This window comes from Corvus moneduloides, chromosome 8 (assembly GCF_009650955.1).
Source record: "Corvus moneduloides isolate bCorMon1 chromosome 8, bCorMon1.pri, whole genome shotgun sequence".
NCBI classification, from domain to species: Eukaryota; Metazoa; Chordata; class Aves; order Passeriformes; family Corvidae; genus Corvus; species Corvus moneduloides.
This window is the reverse complement of record NC_045483.1, coordinates 26426330-26451104: the sequence shown is the minus strand read 5'-3', so window position 1 is coordinate 26451104 and position 24775 is coordinate 26426330. Positions and strand designations below refer to the sequence as shown.

Genomic DNA, 24775 nt, shown 5'->3' with positions numbered 1-24775 from the left:
GTGGCTTTGAGGACAAATAAAACCTCTGCTTTGAGTGAGAGATGGCTGGAGACAGCAGGAACACACCACCTGAGCAGGGGAAAAGGACTGAATTCAGGAATGCCATAAAACTAATTCGTGGCACTAAATAGAAAAATTACACTGTTCAGCTTCACTTACACAAAAGGTAAACCAGCCTGGGTGTGGGGAGTATAAAAACGAGTCAAAATACAGATTGATTCTGAAATAAGTTCTTTTTTTATCCTTTAGAACCATGGACAGGAATGTACAGCTCCACAAAAATGGAGGCCAAACATATCGAACCAAAACATTTCCTGGGATTCTGCGTGACAGTTTTTCTAAGGATATTTCCTTTCAACCACACTCAGTCTAAAAGCAGCTCCATTTGCAGTTAAAGTAATCGTGGTACACTTTGCACACTCCTTGAAACACAATCTTTGTCATAGGCACTATGATTATTTTTCTTCTCTTTTTATTTGTTTTTACTGGTGAAAAAATAAACACAGGTGAAAATGAACACCTTTTTTCCCCCCTACTTCAACGTGTTTAGACTATGTGATTAAGTGGATATTTTCTCCAGCTATTTCGATGAATAAACTTTAAGTTGGAGCATTCATTTCTGTGATCTAAAAGAAAGTTTGTGTATGTAGCTTTACATATATATATATATATACTCAGAAGCCCGAAATCCAACTCAAGTATTTATCCATGATTTTATTGACAAAAAAATCCATTTTGTTGAAATCAAATAGTTGTCTTATTTCAGTGAATGGTTCAAGACTTTCGGCTGCAAAAAAGGTTTCACAAGACTTACCCTATGCATTGAGAACACTGACTTCATGTTCACATTAGGTGCTGTTTCAGGCATATCTACAGATCAGTTTTAATGTAAACATAATTTTATGTGATATAGAAAAGATCTAGTGACCAATAAAGGAAAGCATGAAATCAGGTATAACTCTGCAATAGGAGTTCATTTATTTAAATGAAGCCTGATTGATTCTACTTGTTAAGTGCTGAGCAAAAAATCTGAAATACTGGATTTGTGGCCATTAAGATTAGTACTGGGAACCAATCATTCCACTTTATTTCTGGACATCTTAATGTCCTGGTTGACTAAATAGGGAGGACTGAAAAACTATTTAACCAGTAAATCAGGCACATGATTTGCAAAGGCAACTCTTCCCTTGCAGTTATTCCAACTATCCCAGCTGGATATTCACAGTGAACAAACCACGTTTCCATCACCTCTGTTCTGTTTTTAAGTGCTTTTAATACAGGGATTTGCTCCAGGCCTCAGCAGCAGCCAGTGAGCAAGGAGCACATGGCTCTGCCTGGTCTTCTCTCAGCTAATTAACGAAGACAGGCAATGTGCTGGTGCCCAGATCCTACCCACAAAGATGGAAAGTTGCCCATGGGCTACAATACCTTCCTAGAGCACAGCCATTCCCACAGTGATGAGTTCTCTTTGCTCTCTGAAGCCATCTAGAGACAGCTTTGAATTAATAGAAATGCAAAGCTACTCCACTACTTACCAGAGAAATTGAAATGAAAATCACAACTTTGTTGCCAATCTGTAGGAGGCTAGACAGGAGCCTTATTTTAAAGGTACTGTGATTTCCAGTGTGTTTTTCAAGTTGCCCAAAACCTTGGGAGAATTTTTCACTTTTAGCATTGGAGGCCTCCCCTACTGTAAACCCTTTTCCCTGCCTGAAGAAGGGTCTGAGCTTGTGGGATGCTTCCTCACCACCCAGACCACTGCCTGCAAGGCTTCAGGAAGGGCTGGTTTGCCTTGTTTGCCAGAAGGTGACGTGGGACTTGGTGAATACCCACATCTCTGGCAAGGGGGTGTCACAGAAACATCCATCAAGCAAATGAAACCAAGATGGAAGTTAAAGAGAGTGGCAAATGCTGTCCTGGTCACTCTGGTAGTCCATCTAAGATATTACAAACCACAGACAAACAGTTTATACACACTACAGTCCACAAATAAGTGTGACCAAACCACACAGTCATTTTAGCATCACCTGTCTGTGCAAATACTAATGGAATCAGCTGAAAAGGTTTTTGGTAATTAGCCCTTATGCCCCTGTCCCTTCTACAGAGAATACAGAGTATATCTCTTGCCTTAGCTTTGCTTAATGTTTTAGGTGTTTTTGGGAAGATGGGCTGTTGGAAGAAAGAAGGTTTCTTGGGAAGAAAGATTAGATAAGAAAGCACATGGACAAAACCTGTTCAGAATAACCCTGCTCCCCCAAGGCAGGTCAGAATTTTAGGGTTGGTCTCTTAAACAGCTTTGGAAAAAATCATACCATTGTAAACTGAGGTAAAAATGCAGACAAGCTGAATTTGTCTCCATGCTTCTCTATATAACATCCAGAGAAGCAGCATGGAAATTACATATAGGAGATAACTTTGTTAAATCAAATTGATAATGTGAACAATCAGCTTGATCATGCTAAGATCTGAATGCATACAATTGCTGCAGAACAAGCATGGAGAGCTTTGCTTGTACTCTTTCTTCCCTGTGAGGGTGGGGAGGTACTGGAACAGGCTGCCCAGGAGGCTGAGGCTGCCCCATCCCTGGAAGTTTTCAAGTCCAGGTTGGATGGGGTTGGAGTAACCTGATCTGTTGTAAAATGACCCTGCCCATGGTAGTGGGGGTGGAATTAGATATCTTTAAGGTCTCTTCCAAACCAAACTATTCTATGATACATACATGATTTTGACTGCAAGAGCCAGCTCTGATCTTTAGAGTTGGAGGACTGGACACCACTGTCAGCACTGGAGCTAAGTGACCACGACTCTGGCAGACAGATCCGTGATGACAACTTTAAGACTTTAGAAGCAACTTCACCTCTGCAATAATCAAGGAGAATATACAATGAAGTTTAAAAAAAAAAAAAAAAAAGAGGCTATTTGGAATCAAACTGCTTTAATGATGTTCTGAAGTTACCCTGATGGGCAGAGGCATTTCTGCTTAAATTGCCCCAGCTCAGGTGGTGGGAACTAATGAATTAGGTCAAACCATGGGCCACAGCCTCAGAAACTGTAAATCAGCACTGCTGCTGGCACTCCATATAACCTGGCAATACCTGGGAGAATCCATCCCATCAATTTTTAGCTCATATTATTTAATTTTGATTTAATGAGAGGAGCCTTCACAGAAGTCAGTGCTGACACCTGCCTTTTGGCAGAGTCACTGGTGGAGGAGCTCAGACACCCTGTGGGTCACCTCTGGAAATGAGCAGAGGTTAGCACTGCACAGGCAGAGACCTGGGGTTTATTTCAGGCAGCTCAACTGCTGAGGCACCATAAATATCCTCCTTTGGGAGCCTTCACATTAACCGTGCTTGCCGTGAAACAGCTGCCACTTGTGCAACACTAGAGTCTGACCTGAAGTTTTATGTAGTCCAAGTATCTTATTTACCTTTCTAACCCAAAGTTATCATGGATGTATACAACTTTTTAAGGACAGTTTGAAAGAACTAACTTGAACATATATGGTTAGCATAGTTCAGGTTGGAATATCATCTAGTTCAACACCCCTGCAACAAGCAGGGACATCTTCAACTAGATCAGGAGAGAAACATAAAACACAGGTCTTACCCATCTCCTTTTATCATGATTTAAATCTAAATATTTGTAATTTAGATTTGCAACACCTAATTTTTACAAAAATACTTGAAGTAATACATGTATTTCAACGGTTTAAAAAAATCGCAGAAGAAATTTTTCTTTTTTCTTCGGAAGACTCTGCTTCCTAAATTAAACACTTCAAAGCATTGCAGAATTTGGAAATCCCTAACTTAAAAAACAAACTAGTGCTGATGACCACAATTTCACTGAAATGAGAAAGATCTGAGAAAGAAACAAAAGGCAAGTTTCTCAGATGATGTGACCTGGCCCGACACAGAATCCATCCCTCCTCATGGAAAAAGCTGTGCCACAGTCAGGAGAAGCTCCCTACCCTATTCTCCAGTCATTCCCCGTGTGTCTTGCTGGGGTGGTGAGGGTGGTGATGCTTCTACCACCTGCTGTTTGCCCCATCAAGAGCAGTGAAAGTCTCAGCTGTTTCTAGAACACTGAAGTTCAGCAGATGGCTCTAATCTTAATAGCAATCGGTTGATTTTTGAAAAAAAGAGTCATGAAGCATTCAAGTCTCTCTTCTTGTCTTTTTGGATATTAATTTATCCTTTCCTGGGAGAGATCAGAGATAATCTAAAGCAAGTGAGTTTAACTTGAGTCAGAAAGCCAAAGTGAATCCTGAAATGTGTTTCTGTCCTGCCTATGCTGAGGTGTGCAACGTATAGGAGTAAATTTCATGTTATGAAAGAATCATCTTAATGTAAACAAGGGAAACTCCAAGCCTGGATTTCCAGAGAAAAGGTCTTAGACATATGACTTATGAACCAGCCTCACTGAGTCTTTATCTCCCTGGTGCATCTGGATAACCTTCAACTACTACTGTTTATTTCAGAGAAGGCAAGGGACTAGTTTTTAGTTTAGAGTATGAATTACTAGTAGTGTTCTTTTTATATTCCTCTACTATTATTTGTAATTTTTTTTGTTTCCAAATATTTACACAACAGGGAGCTCTTGTTCCATATTCCTTCAAAGCAAGATGTACATTTAAAAATAGTATTTGTCATGTAACTCTTAATTTTATGACCTTTGGCATTATTTATGTTACATAATTTAATGTGATGCATATTAGAGACCTTAACCTTTGGAGACATTTTAGTAGTAAGAAGCAGAAAGTCACATCTGATGCTAGAGTTCAGGACATTTCAGATGACTTCTGGTCTTTGGTACACTAAAAGAGGTCTGAGGCCCTGGTCTGTAATCTCACAGTACTTCCCAGTGCTGGGCAGGAGACCTCAGAGAGTGGCTGACTCAGAGAGTGGAAATGTTGATAGTGGCACATCTGAAGGAATGGCAGGAAAGTGCCTTGCAGCACAGGCTGCATAAATCCTTCTTCAAGGGAGAGATTTCCCATCAGGTCAAACCAAAGCAGACAAATGTTAAATGCATTAAATTATTTAAGGCCTTAAATTTATTCAGTGTCCCAAATGTCAGGCTGATACTCTTGATTCTGAGGGTAAGGTAAAACTGAACATGAATAAAGGAGCTGAATTGTGTCAAATTCAGTGATTTCAGCCAGACCAGAGCAGGCGTGGGACAGCACAGAAGGGGGTCTTGCAAAGGAAGAAATAAGGACCAGGGCACATCAGTGCCCAGTCACTACAGTGGCATGGTACCAACCATGGTCCCCCTTAGGAAAAAAAAATTACATTGCATGTAGGTCTCCTGATGGAGTTAAGAGAATGTATTACTAAAAGCTACGGTACAAATACAGGATTTCCATACCACTGACATACATTATATCCCATGGTTTATTTACATACTTCAGTCATCAGTAATTCCTCTCCATTATCGCTATAAAATATTATATATAGTTTCTTATATAAAATTTTTAAAATTGTAGGTGGTCTTGTATTTTATTATTTATCTGGGAAAACTTGCACAAGAACAGCCTCGTGGGGTACTAGAAAATCACTCCTTGTTTACAGGAGTGTTATCAAAGAGGAAAGTGCTCAATCTTTTCAAGCAAGGAAGAGTCAGTGCAGGCTGTCAGTGAGGTGTGACCACCCTGTCTCTGAAGCACTGGAAACAGTGCTTTAATAATACAGAACCAAAACATAATTAGATTTGTTCCAAGGAACAGGGGCATTACAAATTTAGGAATTCCTGCCTCTTTCCCTTTAACCAAACACTACCACTGTGTTCATTAATAAATCCAGATAATTTACCTTTTCTGGCAGTTTCAACAGGTAAACAACTATACTGTTTTTTCCTATTAAGATGAAAGCACTCTTACCCCCTGCAGCAGACACTGGATGACTGTTTCCTCCTCCACTGTGGCTTTTCTAGTTCTAGGCTACTGCAATGACTTTCCACTCAATAATACATTCTGTATTTCCTGCAAGAGACTACCAATTCCCATGGCACAATCCTCTTAATTGCTATGGAATAAAAATGACCCCAAAACCCAAAACCCAAACACAAGCCTACTTTATTAGTAATTTTACTGCTATTGTAGCTATTTCATTTCTATATCATGTTTGCACTTTGCTATTGAAAACACAGAAATCCTGCTTGATACCATGATTTGGAAGTGCCAAGTCTAAACCTAAAAACTGGGTGTCAGTTGTTTTCATGTGAGTAGACATCAAAACAAAGGAAGCACAGTCTCACTGTAAATTCAGCAATAATGCAGTACAAAACCAAAAAAGTTTGCATCACTTTATATTTTCATCAAGACAAAAAACTATATTATTCTATGAATAGCTGTAAAATAAAATTTAGATAAAATCTTGTTCTCTGTAAGGAAATCTAACAGTGAAGCTTTTAGACCACAAAAGAGGAGACTTTGTGTATCAGACAATACAGATAATGGGTTCATTGACCTGTTAGGCTGCTGAAATAAAATAAAAATAAATCACAAAAGCTGAAAAATCTATAATAATATTTGCTTTTTCCCAATCTCCTTGAAGATGAACATTTTAAATTCATGCCAATATAATAAATCACATTATAAGCTCATTGTTTTCCCAAGGGGCAAAGAATTTACAGGGAAATTTCATTTTATTGAAAGGCAATTGATATTAATACTACTTTCAAACCCAGTTTTTATTCCAGGTCTGCTCCTTCAAGCTTCAAATTTATTTACTGCAGGTAGGACTCTTTCAGAGTTCTTCTTTGGTATTCATTTTCAGAATTTCTTAAGAGTAAGAAATGTTCAAGTAATGTCCAAAAGAAGACTACAGGAACCTGGGGAAAAACTGGGAAAAGAAATCCAGATTTTCTCCCTACTTACATGAGAAGTAGACGTGAATTAAATGAACATTTCGATTTGGGAACACATTGAGCACATGCCTGGTCATAAGCACATGCCATCAACTCCCTTGTTTTTTTCAAAATTCAAACTTGAAGCTGTGGGATTCTGGTGAGGGATCAGGCACACGGTGGCAAGTTCACTGCTGCTAGAGCCTGGCCAGGGACACTCAGGCCTGTACCAGATGGACCTGACAATCACTCGGCCCAGGAGCCTCACACTGCGCTCTGCCGAGAGGGTTCACACCCTGCTGGGATGCTCAGAGGCAAAATAAATCAGTGTAGCAGTGCTTACACCACATGGGAGACTACTAAGCTTTGTGACACCACACTGGACATCAGGTAGCACAGATCTGGGATGTGATCCCCTGTTAACATACACTGTCATTGCTGCACTGACTGCAGCAGCTGAGAGCGTGGCTGGGTACCAAAAGCATTCTGAAGAGCTCTTGTTCCACAGAACCATTTGCTGATCTAAACATGACCCTGCAAAAATTGCAACACTTCAGCTTTGGGTCTTGGGGTACTGAAGAGTTTTTCAATGGTTAACACTATGAAATGTGCCCATACTTACCTACATTTCCTATTTCAAGTGCTGGGATTGTTCTACTGTTTTTTTGGGGGGGGGGGGGGGGGTGGGTTTAGGGTTATTTTGGATTGTTTTTGAAGAAATTCTAAACAGGAATAATAATAATAATAAAAAAAAGATCAGGACATACACCTCTCATAATTCTCCTCCATGGTATTGTGCTGGAGACACAGGCTTTGTCTCTGCTCAGTTCAGAGAAAGTTAAATTTATTTAGTCAGCTGTTCTCCCAGTTTGCTTGAATGCACCTCTCTGCGTGTAAATTTTCACACCAGACTACACCTGGAACTTCATAAGTCAGATAAAAGTTTTAATTATGTTACATGTAAACAACTGAGTTCAGAGCCTCTTCTAGGGGGATCACAGACTGTCTCCAAGGCTGGGAAAAGATGTAATTTTAGGAATGAATTGCATTTCTCAGTGACTTGCATCCCTTCCAATCCACAAGTTCAGTGGGACCAGAAGTAAAGCAAAATTTGGCCTACCATTTTGGCTGTTTCAGTACGACTTTCATATGGATCCTTTACACAATTAATTGTCAGACCTCAGAGAAAATGTTTCCCCGTTCACTGTAAAACAGGAAGGTCCACAGAGGAAAACAGTTGCATTAGAGAGCCACACAAACAACATTAAGGCTACCTAGTTGGATGTTTTCAACCCTTCTTGTTTTCCTCTGCAAACAATGACAGTTTCAATAAGATCTGAAGCGATGCTCTTAACAAATAATACACTAGTCTGTCATTGGTTAATATTAATGTCTCTCTATTCAAACATGCTGAGAACTGAATAGAACAGTTAACATATAACAGTCACACATCCTTTGCTGAGTACAAGATCGTATCTCTAACATGAACCAAAGATATCCTCACCATTTCAGATCTTCAGCTATCATTCAGTAAAACATTTCATTCTCTGAAATACATTGCTCGTCTCCTCTTTCTGGGTCTTTTGGGGGTGCTGCATGAACACATTCTATCCCTAAAGGCATTGCTTATGATATGGTTCTTTCTTCAACTGAAATCTTGCTGTGTGTTTCCATTATGTTGCCAGAGGTGAACTTGCAGAGCTTAGGGGAGGGAAGATCTTGCATGTGAATTGAGAAGATTTAATTTTTAAATATAATTTTGGGCAGGATTCTGCACTGTATTGCAGAGAGACCATCTCAATAAAATGAATGGTGAACAATTTATTAATTGTGATCACCCTTTGCAAATGGTTGAACCAGAGCTTTAAATAGTACCCAGTCTTTATATTACAGGTGTGTTCACAGAGCTTATGGGCAGAGGCAAGCTCCCTTTGCTCATGTCCTGAGATGGGGGGATGCAAATGGTGTTGACAGAAAAGTCAAACGATTGTAGGGATGCCAAGCTGAGGCCCACCTAATTCTCCCTGCCTTTCAGAGGGTTTATCTGGTGTGGGCTTGGGGCCGTATCAGCTCGGCTCATGCACAGTGAGAATGTGCTCAGCCACCACATATTACAGGAAAACATCAGAGTGAGCCCAAACCCCACGGGGATCCCACCTCACTGCTACAACCAAAGCTCTGTGTCTTTGCAGAAGGGAGTCTGAACAACTCACGCTCCATCCTGGGGCATGAAATAGTTTGCCCTCAAATATATTTCTGTTGAAAACACACAGCAAAGATTACAGCCGTAGAAAATTCTGTAAACAGGACAATTTAATCAACTTTATCTTTAAAAGAACCCCCATAACCACAAAAGCAACCCAAAATAAGACTTGCTGAATGAAGACTGTGAATAATTTTTTTTACTGCCTAAAAAAAAAAAAAAAAAAAAAAAAAAAAAGACATACACCTTCAGCATTTCTTATCCAAATTTACTTGACAGAGGTTAAAATATTGCTTTATTCTGACTCAACATACAACAGCACTGCGTGACTGATTGTGCTATTCTGGGAAGTCTTGAGACTTGTGAACTAGAAAGTCTGGGGCACATTAATAAATTTAACAATTATTTTGCTTCAAAGGAATATTTTAATAAATTCTGCGTATACTGTAATTTTTTAAATCAATCTCCTGACACTAACCAGGGAAGGCTATTTAGCAATTATTTATTATAGTTGATTTCTTGCCCCCCCGAGAATAAGCAGATATTTTAACACTAATATAACCAGTAACATGTGTCACTGAACCCAATTCATCGCACTACTGGCACATTTTGTTACAATTTGGAGGGGGTGGAGAGGAAGAGGGACTCAAAAGAAAGCTGATGCAAAAAGTGCGTATAACGTGATTAGGATACAGCAACCAGGGAATGCGACTTCCTCTCTAAGGCCTTGATCCCCTGCAGGGAGTGACTTGGTGGAAACCATCTGCTCTTAGAAAGCTCCATTAGAGTCAGATCTCTGCATGCCTGTGGTTTGCCCATACTGAAACAGCTGCTGGGTTGAAGCTTTAAAGTTCACAAGCCTAAGCCATAATTAAATAAAGTGACTGGAGAACTGAACGCAGGAACAAATTAGGCAGCGTGGACACTTATTGGCTGGATTTTGACCATATTGGATCTCCCTGACTCTTCTCTGAACAAGCCATAATAAAAAATAAGTTAAAAAAAAATACACACACACTAAGTGCTCCTTGAGAGCTTACAAATGCCTCCAGAGTGTAAAAGTTTAGAAATGTTGAGGGGTGCTAATGAACAACGGAGTTTATGCTTCCACTGAAAAGAACCCAAACCAGAAACCAAACCCAAACCTGCTGTATTACATACTTGTGCATTTTGTCTTGTTCTTCTACTCTCCACCAAGGCAGCTCTGATAGGCAAAGCTCAGAAGATGGAGCAGCTGTGGGCTCCTGACCACTGAATCTCTACAGACCCAGTCCAGCTCCTACTCTTGGCCAATCCCAAAGCTCCTAAATGATTCCATTGAGTTTCTTGGGCTGACTGACACATCAAATTAAGGTTGAGAGTTAAGCATCTGTTCAATTCAGGGATGTTGTCGTCATTCCACAGCAGGTAAAAGAACTCAGAAGTAGGTGTCTGTGTCCCTGTTTTTGTGGTGCGACCTGGAATCAAGAGCAGAGGGGGAGAGGGGACTGGATCTGCGTTGGGCCCACAGGATGTGTTCCCCAGGGTCTGAATCCTTGCCCAGCAGCTCGCTGCAGTGCTGCCCTGAAACCAGAAATGCATCTAAGAACGGTACTTGGCCTTTACTGAAAAAGAGATGCATAGCCTAAGCCTTCAGCCAGCTGAACAGGACCACGGTACAATCCTCTGTAACTGAAACTGTGTAATCCTGCCTAGAAAGCATCTGAAAGCACGCTTCATCCCTCCTGGAACTTTTCCCTTAAAAAAATATTTTGTTAAAAAACACTATGATATGAGGGCGATTGACTATTTGGTTTCTTCTAAGTAGATGCTCTTAAATTAATGCATATAAATAATTTGTATTTAACTTCCTCCCTTCCTGTTTAGCAAAGCATCGAATGCACAGATCTCTCATTTCCCCTCCCACAGCCCCCACACAGAGTCACTTGGTCAATACCGAGTCTCTTTGCGTTTCACTTTTTAAGACAAATTGTGCCTCTCGCTCTGCCTTGGCCACGGGGCTCATGGGCAGGAAGGCCGTGTTCTCGCTCGCGCCGCTCGCCGCCTCTATGCTCGCCAGCTCAAAGTCCTCCGCCCGCCGCGCGTCCGTCAGGATCCGGATCTGCTCCTGCACAGTTTCTAGCAATATTTTCACTTCGTGTTGTTCTGCTATTAGACAATTACTGACTGGGGAACTCACATTGACAAGTTCAGCAGAATAGGAGTTTTTGCACCATTTGATGCCTGTTACTTCAGAAACATTTTGCATTTGCATGCAGGCTTCGTCCAAGCCCACAGACGGGATGATGGGAACGGAGTTGGCCCTTGAAGAGGAATAGCCGACCAAGTCCTTCTGATCCATGTTATTAAAATATGGGGTTGTCTCTCTTGAAGGCAGTTGCATATTTATTGAAGTATTCTGAGGAGTTTTTAAACCACTGGATGAATACCTGGAAAGAGTGAAAAAGAGTTCTCGTTGTACATCAAGCGGTCAGATGCAACCAGCAGCAGGGACACAGTGTGAGATTTAGCAAACGGTGCTGAAGAGATTCACACCATTTTCTCCTGCAATAGAGGAGCACCTGGCCGTGGTGGGGCCCTGGGGAAAACAACAGGCTCTGGAGACTGGTTTTGATTCTCAAATCTGCTTTTCTCTCAGTCTCATTTTGCCCACCAGTATATGAGAATAATAGAAATTTCTTTTTAAAACATTTCAAAAGCTAGAATGTATTATTAATTTTCTTGGCAATTAAATTTGGAATTCTAGTCCTACATTTCTGATTGGGGAAATGGATTGATACTTTCTCCAATGTCAGAACTCTCAATGTCAAATTGTTGTTGTTGTCGTTGTTGTCAGGTTGTTTCAGGAAAACACTTTTAAAAAGTGCAGATAAAAGGAACATTAAACACTCATGGCTGTGTAGTCTTTATTTACACAGAAATGATTGTCTGTACTCCCCTTCAAACAAGCAGAGCATCTAAGTGCAGCGTCCCTCTGAAAAACATTTGTTTTTCAATAGTCCATACTCATAATGTTGGCCTGATTTGTTTTATTGTATTTCATCTGGAAATAGAGCTAATATATAGGACTTGAGCAAATGTCTGTGTACTCTTAATACTGTAATACCGTTTTAAAAAAAAATCCTTTATCCTCCACTAATACATATTTTACATGATTTTATTTATTGTGAGGCAACTTAATGAATTTTTATCAACATTTCCATTTTGTTTCAAAGCCAAATTCTGTTTTGTTGACAAGAAATACTTAAAAAAAATAGAAATGGAAAGTATACTAAATATAAAATAAACAATGACCAAAAAAAGCAAAAAGAAAGGATGTTTCCCATCTGAAATTAGTACTTCTAGAAATATGGTGCTCTATGAGTTACTGTATTACCAGTCATGATTGCTAAGGAGCACAGACATCACCTCAGTACCAGAACATAATTTATTTATAATCAGCTTATCACTATTTAATAAGGCAAGCTAATGGTGAATCTAATATGTTCTATCCATGGATGAGGAGAGCAACATTTAGATCTGGCGTGGAAGCAGGTGCTCTGACTTGAAGGGTATTATTCCAAAAGCTCCTTAAGCCTGCTGGACCTCACTAGGAATATCCCTTTACTCACATGTCTGTCCTGATTTTTGGTATGAGCAGAAAAAGAGTTAAGGAAAAGAAACTGAATCTCATGAAACTGCAGTAGTCCAGTATTGGCACAAACAGTAATTAACTGGAAAGGCTTCCTCTGGCCCCATCCTCCTGGAGAGGTGTCAGACAGGAGGGAGCAGGAGAAAACTTTAGGCTCATTTCCAGCAGAACATCACTGACCTGTAATTAACTCGTGTGTGATGGCACTGAGTTCGTCCAACTGCTGCACACATCCCCCTGCCCTCACATGTGCACACGTGGAGCTCTGCACAGCCCTGTACCAGAACTCTCCTGACATCCCCAGAAGGAGCATCTGGGAGCTCTGTGATAAGGAGGAAGTGCTGGGACTTTGCTGCTGGGTGAGGGAAAGAGATTCTGCTCTGGGAAGTGGGACCCAGGGGAATAATAGTACAAGCAGCTTTCTGGGGTACGTGCTAGAACTTCTTGTCCATGCTCTGTAGCTGCAGCTGTTTCACATCTGAGACTCAGCCTGGGTTAATTACATTGGCACTATGCCTAGACACACCTGTAGCCATTCATGGAGGGGCTTTTTACACCAGCTCTCAAGACTCAGGATGAATGAAATACTGATCAGGGATATTACTCCTGAGGGAGGACAATTAAAAAAAATAAATGAAAACAAAACAGTGCAGACCTTTGGGTTGTGCCCATTCTTGTTTCCTTTGCTTATATATAATTGTTCAAACGACTATAGCTGGAGAGATCGCATCAGTTGCATTAGTCCCTTTTTTGGTAATTCAGGCCCTAAATATATTCTGGGCTGCACCCTGAAAACAAAGGGAGTGAATGTTTTTAATGATTTCATGCAATGTATGTATTATATGGATGATATATAAGCAAAACCGAGAAAAGACTGAATTAAAATGGGTTTGGTGAGAAAACAGTAGCATTTTCCAGTTCCACAATAGAGATTCAATTATTCTTGGTGTTTTGAAAACTAAGTGGCAGCAGCAGTGACATGTAATGAAATGCCTGGCGTATTTCCATATTTTTTGAAATACAGAAAGAAACACCAATTTTATGCCAGAGTTACATGTTTCTGCCCTGTGCTCACAGGGCTTTCAAAGGAGAACTGAGGATGAATTAAAGTGCATACATTGTTTGCAACAGGTGAAGTATTAAACTAGAAGGGATATTACATCTAAACCATGTGAGACTTGGCTTTTGGTTAATTACAAACTGATCCATGCTTCTGTGTGTGACACAAGACTGCTGCTGTTTTCAATAGACTGAGACTTAGAACTATAATTGCAGAACCTTAATTACATTTTCCTATAATTAACTTTCCTAGAACCACAGTTCCTCCAAAGAAATATATCTGGATTTTTATCTGAAAAATTATTTTGTCTGAATAAATTAATTCATGTGCATGTGTTTCAAAGTGCAGCTCTCTCTCCACCCTCTTCCTAAAACCAAGCAACAAAAGCAAACATTTTTAGATATTCAACAGTAATTATGTTATACAGCGTGTAAGAGTCTAAATTAAAGAATGAAACTGAAAGAAGCACAATAATTTTACTGCCTCCTTTAAGAACAGATATCAAAGAGAGACAGAAGGGACTGACACTTAAAATATGAAGTGGATTTTATTTAGCATAGTCCCAGCAGCTTTGCTGTAAGTCCTGTGGCTAAAGGTGTGCAGTGAATGAGCCTGACAGCAAGGTCCATTAAGATGGATGGGAATCATTCCAGTGGCTCTTCCAGGCTTTGGGTCAGCCTTGTAAACACTTACACTGATATACACACACCCCCATGTTCTACCTGTAGACATGGCTACACTTCAGCCAGGCTGCTGGTGGATGAAGTTCAGAATGCTCACACAATTAGGGAGATAAACCACTTTGATTCGTGCATCCCTATAGGGAAAGATGGAGGTGAAAAAGGAGAAGAAAGGAAGTAGTGTAACTTCTGCAAGGGATAAGGGAACCTTTCATTTGGGCCGGAAATCCAACGAGAACATCAACACTGTGAAACCAGCAGATATTTAGAGAGTAAACATCCTTAGTGCACAAAATACAGATGAAGTGCTTGAGTGGATTGAGGCCAGAAGGGGTCACAGTCTGCTCCCAATATCAAATTTTGCAGAACTGCCAATTTAAAATACAGCCCAGTACAAGCTGCATTATGTGTAACATGTAATCACACACTGATTTCCTAGACAGGAGTAAATACAATTACCCACAGCTTTGCTGTTTTGTACCTCACTCCTCAGCCTGGGAGGAGGCTACAGCACTTCTCAGGGCCTGCATCATACGACTCTGCCACTGGAGAGGGAAGGCTGCCATGCCAGCCTGCTCCTTTCTGGAAGGGTTGCAATTTCAGCAGGAAATTTTCACCAGGCTATGTATTTGTATGATATGCACATACCATACAAATGAACAATAATATATTTACTGCAAGAGGCAATAAACAATTTTTTCCTCAGAAGAAGCAAATAGTAACAAGGACACAAGTGTGAGTCAAACTTACTTAAAAGAAGTCACCAGACACCCAACCCCACCAGTTTCACCAGTAAGTCACAGTGAAGAGTTTCACTGTGACTTACAGGCGAAACTGGGTGGGGTTTTTATTCCATTTCAGACACCACTCCTATTTTTATATAAAACACGCCTGTAATATTCTGGAAAGTCTTTAGAAATCTATAGGGATATGAAAATATTATTCAAATTATCTTAGCAATTGCAAAAGATTTCAAAGGCAGCTGTAGGTTCTCAGGAGCACTTCTGAAACCCAGACCTTATGTACAGCTGGAGCTCACAATCAATGTTCTAATAAACTGAATTTAAAAAGAAAAAAAAAAAATCGTGTATTTTTTGTGCCTTTTCAGAGACAAACCTGTATGAAGCTATCAGTCTTCAGTCTATAGAAAACCAACTTCGCAATGTGCATTGTTTTATTTTAAAAATCACTCTTTTAAAAGCCACTAACTGGCTCACTTCAGGTGTGGTACACTCACCCGTGACAAGGTATCGTGTCCTGGTCTGTGATCCTCGACTCTTCGAGCTGTTGATATGCTGGTCCTGTAATTCCATTGAACCTACCCCGAGGCAAGGGAGGAGTCCTCCGAAAGGCATTTCTATGTAGCATCCCACTTTTTTGTCCTGGGCTGCAGCATGACGAGAGACTTCTAGGAACAACACCAAGAGTACAGCAAAAATTATCACACCAAAAGCATAAAATTCTGCAAAGTAAAGGTTCACGATTAATAATGCATGGCTTACTGCTCATATAAACTTTGCTGTGGCAGTCTATGATGTCAGTAGAAACTCTCTATGGAAATATAATAGTCCAATCCACCATTAGCTGCTGTTTATGCCATATTTAATACATTACCTCTTTTCTAGGAATGAAAATAATTGCCCAGTATATGAAATGTTTTCTTGCACTTGATGAAGGATGCTTCTCTTTTCCATGCTGCATATCATAATCCTGCTATACACAGTTGAGTCCTCAGACATTATAAACAAACAATACAGTTCTGTCATAGCCACAGCTGAATTCAAAATTAGATCCTAAACTGAAAGCCCAATATATCTTCTGTCAGCCTACGAGGGGCTGCTTCCTGATACAAAACCATTAAATTGAGAAAAAAGTGTAAGTGAGGAATATAAGTGAAGCTTATGAACTGCAGCTTGAAGAAGCTAAGACAAGTTTTCTCCACCTTGAACAAGATTTCTGTATTGTTTTATTCTTTTTTTATAAACAGATTCTTTTCTTGTTTATATATATTGATAAATAGTGTGTCGTTTCTTTATATAATAGAAACTTGAATTTGGTAAAAACAAGTAATAGTGTTCTACTCATTTTAGAAAAGTGCTTTTGTAAGTATTTTTCTGGTGTTCTGGAAGGAGAATGGATTTTTTTTTTTTTTTTTATTTCACGCAGGAATGGAAAAGTATCTAGAATCCACAGTTTTGGTATATAAACCATAAATTTGTCAATGCAAAAATATGGGAACACAGAACTAAGGCAAGGCACAACCCATTTTTATGGCAAAGAGGCCTCTGTACTGCATGGTGTGACTGAATATTCATTTTGCAACAACTCTTATTTCTCTTGGCATCTTCTGGGTCTCAGAGATGCCTATGTTACCTCATATTCTATTACATCTTTAATGATAACATAGGTTTTGTAAATGCCTTTTACGAGTCATTATTTTTGGCTGTGTGAATAATTCCAACTTGTGACAAAATTCAGCAATGCAAAAGACTTTTGAGAAGTTTGCTTCTTTTTCCCTATTATAATGTGACTTAAAAATAATCTGCATAAAGTTCCTAGTGGGAACTTTATTTATAGTTAGGGCCACATCTACTCCCAAAGCAATTCTTGCTTGTTCCAAGTACCTTGGACAAATTCTCTTTGAGTGTACATTTCCATTAAAATCAACCTTTCCTGCCCAAAGTTAAAATAAGAAATAAATTCAACACTCTCTGTCCTACTCTTCAGGCTATCAGTGTTCCATTACAGTCTAAGCTCTGTTTTCTTCCACACCTTTACTCTTCTAGTGCTTTTTAATTGAAAAGACCAACAACCCATGGCAATAGCATTCCCTCCAGGATTTTTGATACTTCCTTAAAAAGATTTTTCCTTTGCTACTAAGGAGGCTGTGAAAAAACCTTTTTAAAAACCTGAAGTACTACTGGCCTCTCAGTTCTGAAGGCTGAGTTTGAGTTGCAAGTTACAGTTCATATTCTGTAAAATAACACTACCACCACACAAAATGATTGACAATTTCTGCTCAGGAGAGCCTGAGATTAATACAGCAGGGGATCTCAAAAGATGCAGGTGAATGAATAATTTGTGATGGATAATGAATTTTTGGGGTTTTTACTGACTTGAGTGTAGTCATCAATGTAATACAAAAGTAAGGAACAAACTTTAGATTGATTACGAATCTTTGAAAATAGAGATTTTAATTGTTTAATTTGTGGTTGGTTTGATGCCTTTGAGCATCTTCCCTGTTGGATGAGAGCACATGGTCTCCTATCTAATAGTATTCATATGCAAATTCACAAAAGCTCTATTTGTAATAGACATAATTTCACCACATACAGCTACACCTAAGGTAATGGGTATGAACTGCAGCAAAGGTTGAGACAAAGGGATCTGCCTCTGTCCTGCAGCCGTAGAACTTCCAGCACTGACAGGGTCTAAGCAACCAATTTGTTGCTAATGAGAGGTTTTTATGCTTTCAACATTTCTGACAGAAAAAAAAAACCAAACCTGAGGAAAGAAAGAATAAAAATCATTCGTGGTCATGGACAAGAGAAATTTGCTAAGGATCAGGAATACTTACAGACAGTGCAGCTGCAAGCTGCAGGACAACACTCGTTTCTCCAGGCACCAAAAAACCCCTAAGAATTTCTGTTAAAAGTTCTATGGAAAAGGATCTCCAGCACTTTGAAAAGTTTTTCCTTTTACAAAGAACTGATATGAATATCTGCGATGCAAATGTAATGTCCCTCTCAGACTTCTCTGCTGCTCATGTGAAAAATTCCTCCCTCTCAGGCAAACAATGTCTTTTCAGTTTCTTCAGGGAATTTATTTTCCTTTAGCCAACATTATGGTTTCTTCCTCCCTGCACTCCAGTCTAACTGGGTAAAAAAAACCAGCCCACATGACTGAGCTGTTCAATAAAATAGACCAATACATAAAGCTGTAGCAGATATATCCTTAAAATCTATCAATCAGTTACTCCAGAATAAAAAAATCAGAATATACATGAACTGATTCACAAGTGAGGCACAAACTAGGGAGCAATACAGTTCTGATGAATTAATGTTTTGAAAAAAGCAGTTCAACCATCCCAAAGTTAATTAAGAACTTGGGATTCATTGTTGCAAATTGTTTTCTGCGAGAATTTTCTTTGGGTTGAACGACTAAGTGAAAACAAAGTCTGATCCTACAGGAGGAGCATTCTCTTCTTGGGGCACAGACACACTCCCAAATGCAGTTAACCATGCTCATGAAGAGAAGAGCAGCAGTGTTTTTACAGTAACTCTGGAATATTTCTGTAGTACTTTTGAGTTAATTGCAAACCACCCAGTAAATACATACCCCAAGGACAGAGCTAGCTGCCAGTGTCCTCTGATGTTCCCTAGGAGCCACCTTTTTATGCTGTTAGACAATCTAGTGCTAACATTTGTATGAATCAACTACAGAGACTTTCAACCAATTTCAGTATTAATAAATACAGCCTACAGCTACAAATCTGCTCCCAATTTCTGAAATGTGAGCATTATTGATTCCATCATAATATTCTCGTATTTGGGAATAACCCATGTTGAGGCTGCTCAGGGACTTTGGAACTCTATGAAAATCCTTCAGTGCCACCTGTGTCATCTGGTCACCGTCCTGGTGATGGAACAACAGGAAAAGGGAACAGAACATTTGAGATACCTCAGTGGCACTGAGTTTAATCATCTGCCATAACCTCATCATATGCTCCCTGCAGTGCATTGGTCAACCTCCACCCTAAATTGATGACAATATCCAGGCTCCTATTACAGAAAGTTGTTCTATATTAAAAACTTTGAGACTTCTTTTCAGTTTCAAATTACTTCTGATGAATATTCAGCTGGCATATGTGCCACCACACTCCTTCATTTTAAATAGGTCTTTTACTTCTCGTTGTGCTTGCTCTCATGTGTTTATAAGCAGCAGCCATACACCCTTTCCAGTCTCCTGAACTGAACACTGACATAAGACAGACTTTCTAGCATTTTCTGTGGAACATCAATCATTCATTCCTCATCTTAGCCTGGGAATGCAATTTGAGTCCATGGCAGTTGGGAGGCCATTTTAAGCAGGTGAGATAACAGTGGGGCATTCTCATGCTGTGCTGTGTCGTGTTCCAGCTTTTTTTGTGCCAAGGTCATGCACAAGAGCACTGAACAAAGTCTGACTCCAGTGCTGAGTAATTCTTTGAGTGCTGCACTGGTGAATGTCCTACCTTCTCAACACAAGTCCTTAATATCTCCCTTTCAACCACCTCTGTGTATCCACATTGAAGCTTTTCTGCCTCCCCCTACTTTCTCCCCTTAAAGGCAGTAGACACATATGACAACAGTGACTGAGCTTGTGTAGAGATCTGACTCACCCACACCAAATACAATCATCAGTGCATATGTTGCAGTACCTGTATTGGTAAGATAGTAAACAATTTTTTCCTTTTTTATATCTACCCCAAGAATCTTCTTCCCCCATATTTGTCCTAAAGTCTTGACTATTCAAGTTCAACATAATTGGTTCCTAGTTACTTTGATAAATTCTTCATCGTCCTAAATATTTGACACTTGCTAATCCATCCTCTCATGTCACAGTTCCCATTTTTATAGACTTTGCTCCCAGACATGAAATTTCATTAGCTGGTTCTCCCTCCAGATTTTTTTTTTTTTTGATCAAGATTAACCAAACCATCTTGAGAGCTTTGATTTCCACATTTTACTTCCACTTTGACTATAGGAATGTCTATTTTCATACATTTAATTCTGTTCATATTCAACTGTTATCCTCAAATAGTCATCCTAACCTAAAAAATGAAATCTATTAATTCAGGATTGCACAGACTGCTTCAATTATTATCTCTGTCCCACCATCAGCTTTGCTTTTTCTTTGGGAAAATAGCAGATTCCTTACACCTCCTTCCTTTCAGGTTCCTCTGCCTTTACATTCTTAGTTGCTTTAGTTTATCTGTACTTGCTCTTTCAAATTCAATAGCCTTATTTGCAGAATAACTTTAATTTACTCTTTCCTCTACAGTAAACTGAATCACTTATATTAGCAGCATAAAGAGTAAAATGCTTCCCAAATGAAAAAAACAAATTATTATTAATTTTAGGGTAAGTTTATCCTATTTTGGCATTTTTTTAAGACAATACAACTGCTCCAGGCTGAAAGCCTCTGCATTTGGCTTTCATCATGGCATTCTCTGAAATGAATCCCTCTAAAATCAAGGATGACTGAATCAATGAATGAAAGTCAGGATGACTAATTACCAGGAAAACTGCTATTCAAAGGGATCACAACTCAACCCATAATTAACAAAACTCTAATTTATTTCTATCTACTAGAAAATAAGACAGTATGGGTTTTCTTCTTACCAAGATCAACAGATAATCCAAGATGAATTTTTGAGCACATTGTATACTTTGCAGGAAGTTTACTGATTAAACACATTTGTTAATTTTGAATTCTGACAGTTCTGAGTTATTTTACATATGCAAGCAGAAGATGTAACATTCTTCTACTGTAATAATGCAGGCAAAATATTTTAGGAGATTAATAATAGCACAGGGAAAATATTTTTTGAGATTAAATTTCAGTTTTCAACTTAATATCTGCATTAATTCTTTTTGTGTAGCTGAGGTTGGTAGAGACAGAAAATTGCTATTATCCATAATCTGAGTGAAATAATTATATGGTCTCTGTCAGTCATATTTCAGCAACTCCAAGTGATTCCCTACATTGACAGTCTTACTGCCAGGCCAAAATTGCATTAGTTTTAGGACGTGGAAACAGCCAGCCCCTGATTTTATGAAATGATCACCTATCATTAGTGTTCTTGAAAACACCAGTGGAGAAAACAGGTCTGGATGTAGAGCAAAGTATTTCCGTAGCAAGAAGAAATAAAACAACGGTAGAATTTAACAAAAGCATAAAAGAGAGAACCTGCAGAGCTGATATAATTTTTCCAGGCTCAGTCAGGTTTGGAATGAAATGGAGGGATATTTAGTATAAAATCCTCATTTGGCCACATTTGACCATTTGTCCTCAGTGAACACTATTTAGAAAATAAATTAGGAAGCTGTCACATGGTGCATGAATTAAAGACAGTCTTGTAAGTCTTCAAGTCTGTTGAATGTTTCATAAAGCAAGGGCCCTGTATAATTAATTTTGAGCTTTAAAACTAAAAAAGAATTCTTTATAAATTATAAAGTCATCCCACTTCTTACATTAGTTCTGAAGCAAAGACATTTCTTGGATATTGCAATCACACTATTAAAAGGTAAGGGAATGTCACTGATTTTTTTTCTGAACTTCATGTTGTGACTAAATGGTGATAAAATTCTTCCCAGAACTTCTGTAAAAAGCATTGTAGGCAGCAGTCCCATAGTTCATCTATGTTTAATAAAATTATTAAGCATATTTTAAAAATCTCAGTGTAATAAGGAAAAAGACCTAAGAAATGGATCTGACGTGACAGTTGGCATTATTTTTTCATGCCAAATTAAAGGCTTAAGTAAGGTAAAAGCAGATAAGACCCAAAACTCCCTTTCTGGCTCACATGTGGCACTTTGTCCGTTAAACAAATCACTCATTCAAATGAGAAAAAAGCACAGCTGGCTGAGAGCACCAAATACTACAGAAGCCAGATCATAACCTCATGCAATCCCAGACTTTTTTTTTTTTTTAGTAATTAAAAAAAAATCCTTTTAATAAACAAGTCTTCCACTCCAGATTATCTAGCTGAAAAAATTCCAAACTCGTTTTTCTCAGCCTTTTTTCTCTCTCTCTGTGCCTGGACCAGATGTTACCACTGTCATTCGACCAACACTATTGCTTACACCAGACTCTGGTTTGGTTTCTAGTCCTGTAATGAAGCACCTGCCCTCTTTCTCATCCAAAACCAGTTATAAGCAGAATTCTAATCTGAATCTCATCTGGTGATGGGTGGCATTCCTCTTCTTTTTTTCTCTTCGAAACCACCATCCAAACTTTTTTAAGCCTCGTTTTCAAAGGCCACCATGTTTTCATAAATAAGTCATTATTCACTCCAAGTATCTTTTGTTTAAAGAAACAGTGAAAAAGGCTGGGAGTTTGCAACCAAGTCTTTCTGCAGCAAATGAGTCATTAAATTCATGAACACCGATAAGCAAAGTCTTTTTTTTAATGGCTCCTCCTTCTACAGCTGTTCCACTGGCTGGGCTGTGCCTGCAGCTTGGATGGTGTCTGTAAATGCTTCCTGCAGGGCTGGCACAAACCACAGGGGAAAGCAGTGAGCATTGCTGTTACCTTTTATGTCTGCAGCTAAGAAAATGCTTGGACATCTGCTTAATAAGGCGGCTGAGGCTCTGCTGGCACCATGGCACTCAGCAGCTCACCCAGCCCCGCCACACCGTAACCTTGCACACCTATCAGCACTTCTACAACTGCCTCCCTGGGCAGCTGCCAGCCTAATCTCTCACCACACAGACATTTGCTCACCTGTGTTGCTTGATGGGCTGGGTTCCTCTGTCAGGAGACAAGGCCTCTGGGAAGGACTGAGGGCCTGAAAAACTAGACTCCATAACTTTGTGCAGAATAGGCCCCGGGTGCCTATCTGGTTTTGAATACTGTAGCAGAGAGAATAAAATTAATTAATACTCACAAGACAAAGTACATTGTTGATGCTATTCACCCTGAATTCATATCAGAGCAGGTTAAGAAGTGCTCTAGTGCATTTTTAAATCAAAATTAGGCGTTGCAAGTAACACATTCATTCAGTATTGTTTACACAGCAGAAAGGGCTAGTATTCATTATCCGCATTACGTTCTGCACATCAAAACACTGGTATCAGCATTAGCAGCAAAATCACAGACTGATCTGCCCATAATGATGGGAACAATGATCCCTTTGACTAGAAGTCTGTTTTTGTGGCTGTCCATGCAGAGACTGAGATCACAAAACACATCTCAGAGGACAGTCAGCAACTTCTTGGGTCCTTTGGTGATTTCAGTCAAACACTGCATCATCATCAGCATGTGCAACTATGAAAACCAAACTGAAGCAGCACTTGTGTCATCAGATAAGTAAGGAAAATATTTGAATCCTATCCACAGAGCCAGATATCTTTCTGAACCAGTCTGAAACTTCTGACCTGGGAGTATCTGTGCTAGTAAGAACAGTGTAAACATAATTCTTCTTGTGGCAGGTGTAGGTGTAGGGCAGTCTCTGGGCACAGAGTGAGACACAAAGGGCTGCAAAGCAGACACTAGACATGAACAAGAACAGATTTTTTCTTCTTGCTTTGTGATTCAACTGCAATTTCAGAAAAAAAGAGTCTCTGAACTTGAATGGAGCCATAAAGTCAAAGTATAGGAAAAGCTGCACTTGGGCTTGTAAGAAGATTCCACGTTGTTAGTGGTTACTGGGCAATATCTCAGAGATATGAGATGTTAACTCACATTTCCACTCAGGTATGAAAAATAAAGCATTTTTCAGTTTTTTTTATTTTGCATTACAAGGACCTGCACTAAAACTAATAGGTCTGTTTTCCTTTTTCTTTGTTTTTTTAGTACTAGACACCTAGATATCCATGTTATCATTAAAACAGATTGGTATTGTGGGAGTGATTACATGATTACATATTTTAGAAAGAAAATAGAAATATTTTAGAAAGAAAATTAAAATAATAGAAAAAAATCACAGTGGTGAAAAATGCCTTGCTATGATACAAGAGCATAAAAATTTATGGAGAAGATAGTAAGCAAAGAGAGTGAGCAAAATTGAGTTCTTCATAATTATTGGTTTTGTCTAACAAAAGACCAAGAACTCATTAAAACAACAGACTATTATTTTCTGACTCTCACCTATTCTTATCTACATTTCTGTAGACTTCAGCAAGATCAAAAAGGAAAGTCATACAAGAATATACTCTTTTAAAAATAGGTTACATGTACTTTTAGTCCAGCCAGTCAGACTTATGACCAATTTCTATAGATAAAATCTTCACATTTTTCTCCACTGCTCTTCTCCCTCTTTCTGTTGAGTGAAACACCCATGTAAACAGGGTGAAAATTATTGCTTTCGTGCTTCTGCAGGCAAAGCTATGAGGGGCAATATGCAAAATGGTGCTGCATGCATGAAGTAAGCACAACTGAAATAATAAGAAGAAACATTTTCCACTCCCATTTCCTTCAGTTACTGTGATCTTAGATGTCACTTGTAAATGTTGCAGATAAAATATTCAGACAGAAGTATGATTTTTGAGGTACTCACATCGGTGAAGGTTTTAAACTTTAATAGTTATCCTGCCAGCTGCAGAAATGAAACTGGCTTTGATTTCTGACCTGAATAAATCAATTTGAGC

General features: G+C 39.1%; 1 protein-coding gene across 1 annotated transcript in view; it reads right to left on the bottom strand.

Moving 5' to 3' along the window:
• Positions 1 to 218: 218 nt before the first annotated feature.
• NRG3 (neuregulin 3) overlaps positions 219 to 24775 on the bottom strand; it is a 363094-nt gene continuing 338537 nt past the window's right edge. The window contains exons 7-9 of the mRNA XM_032115875.1: positions 22911 to 23038; positions 15661 to 15831; positions 219 to 11481 (exon numbers count right to left, since the gene is read on the bottom strand). Coding sequence (XP_031971766.1) covers positions 10974 to 11481; positions 15661 to 15831; positions 22911 to 23038 — 807 coding nt within the window. The 3' untranslated portion in view covers positions 219 to 10973. The remainder of the gene's footprint in view (positions 11482 to 15660; positions 15832 to 22910; positions 23039 to 24775) is intronic.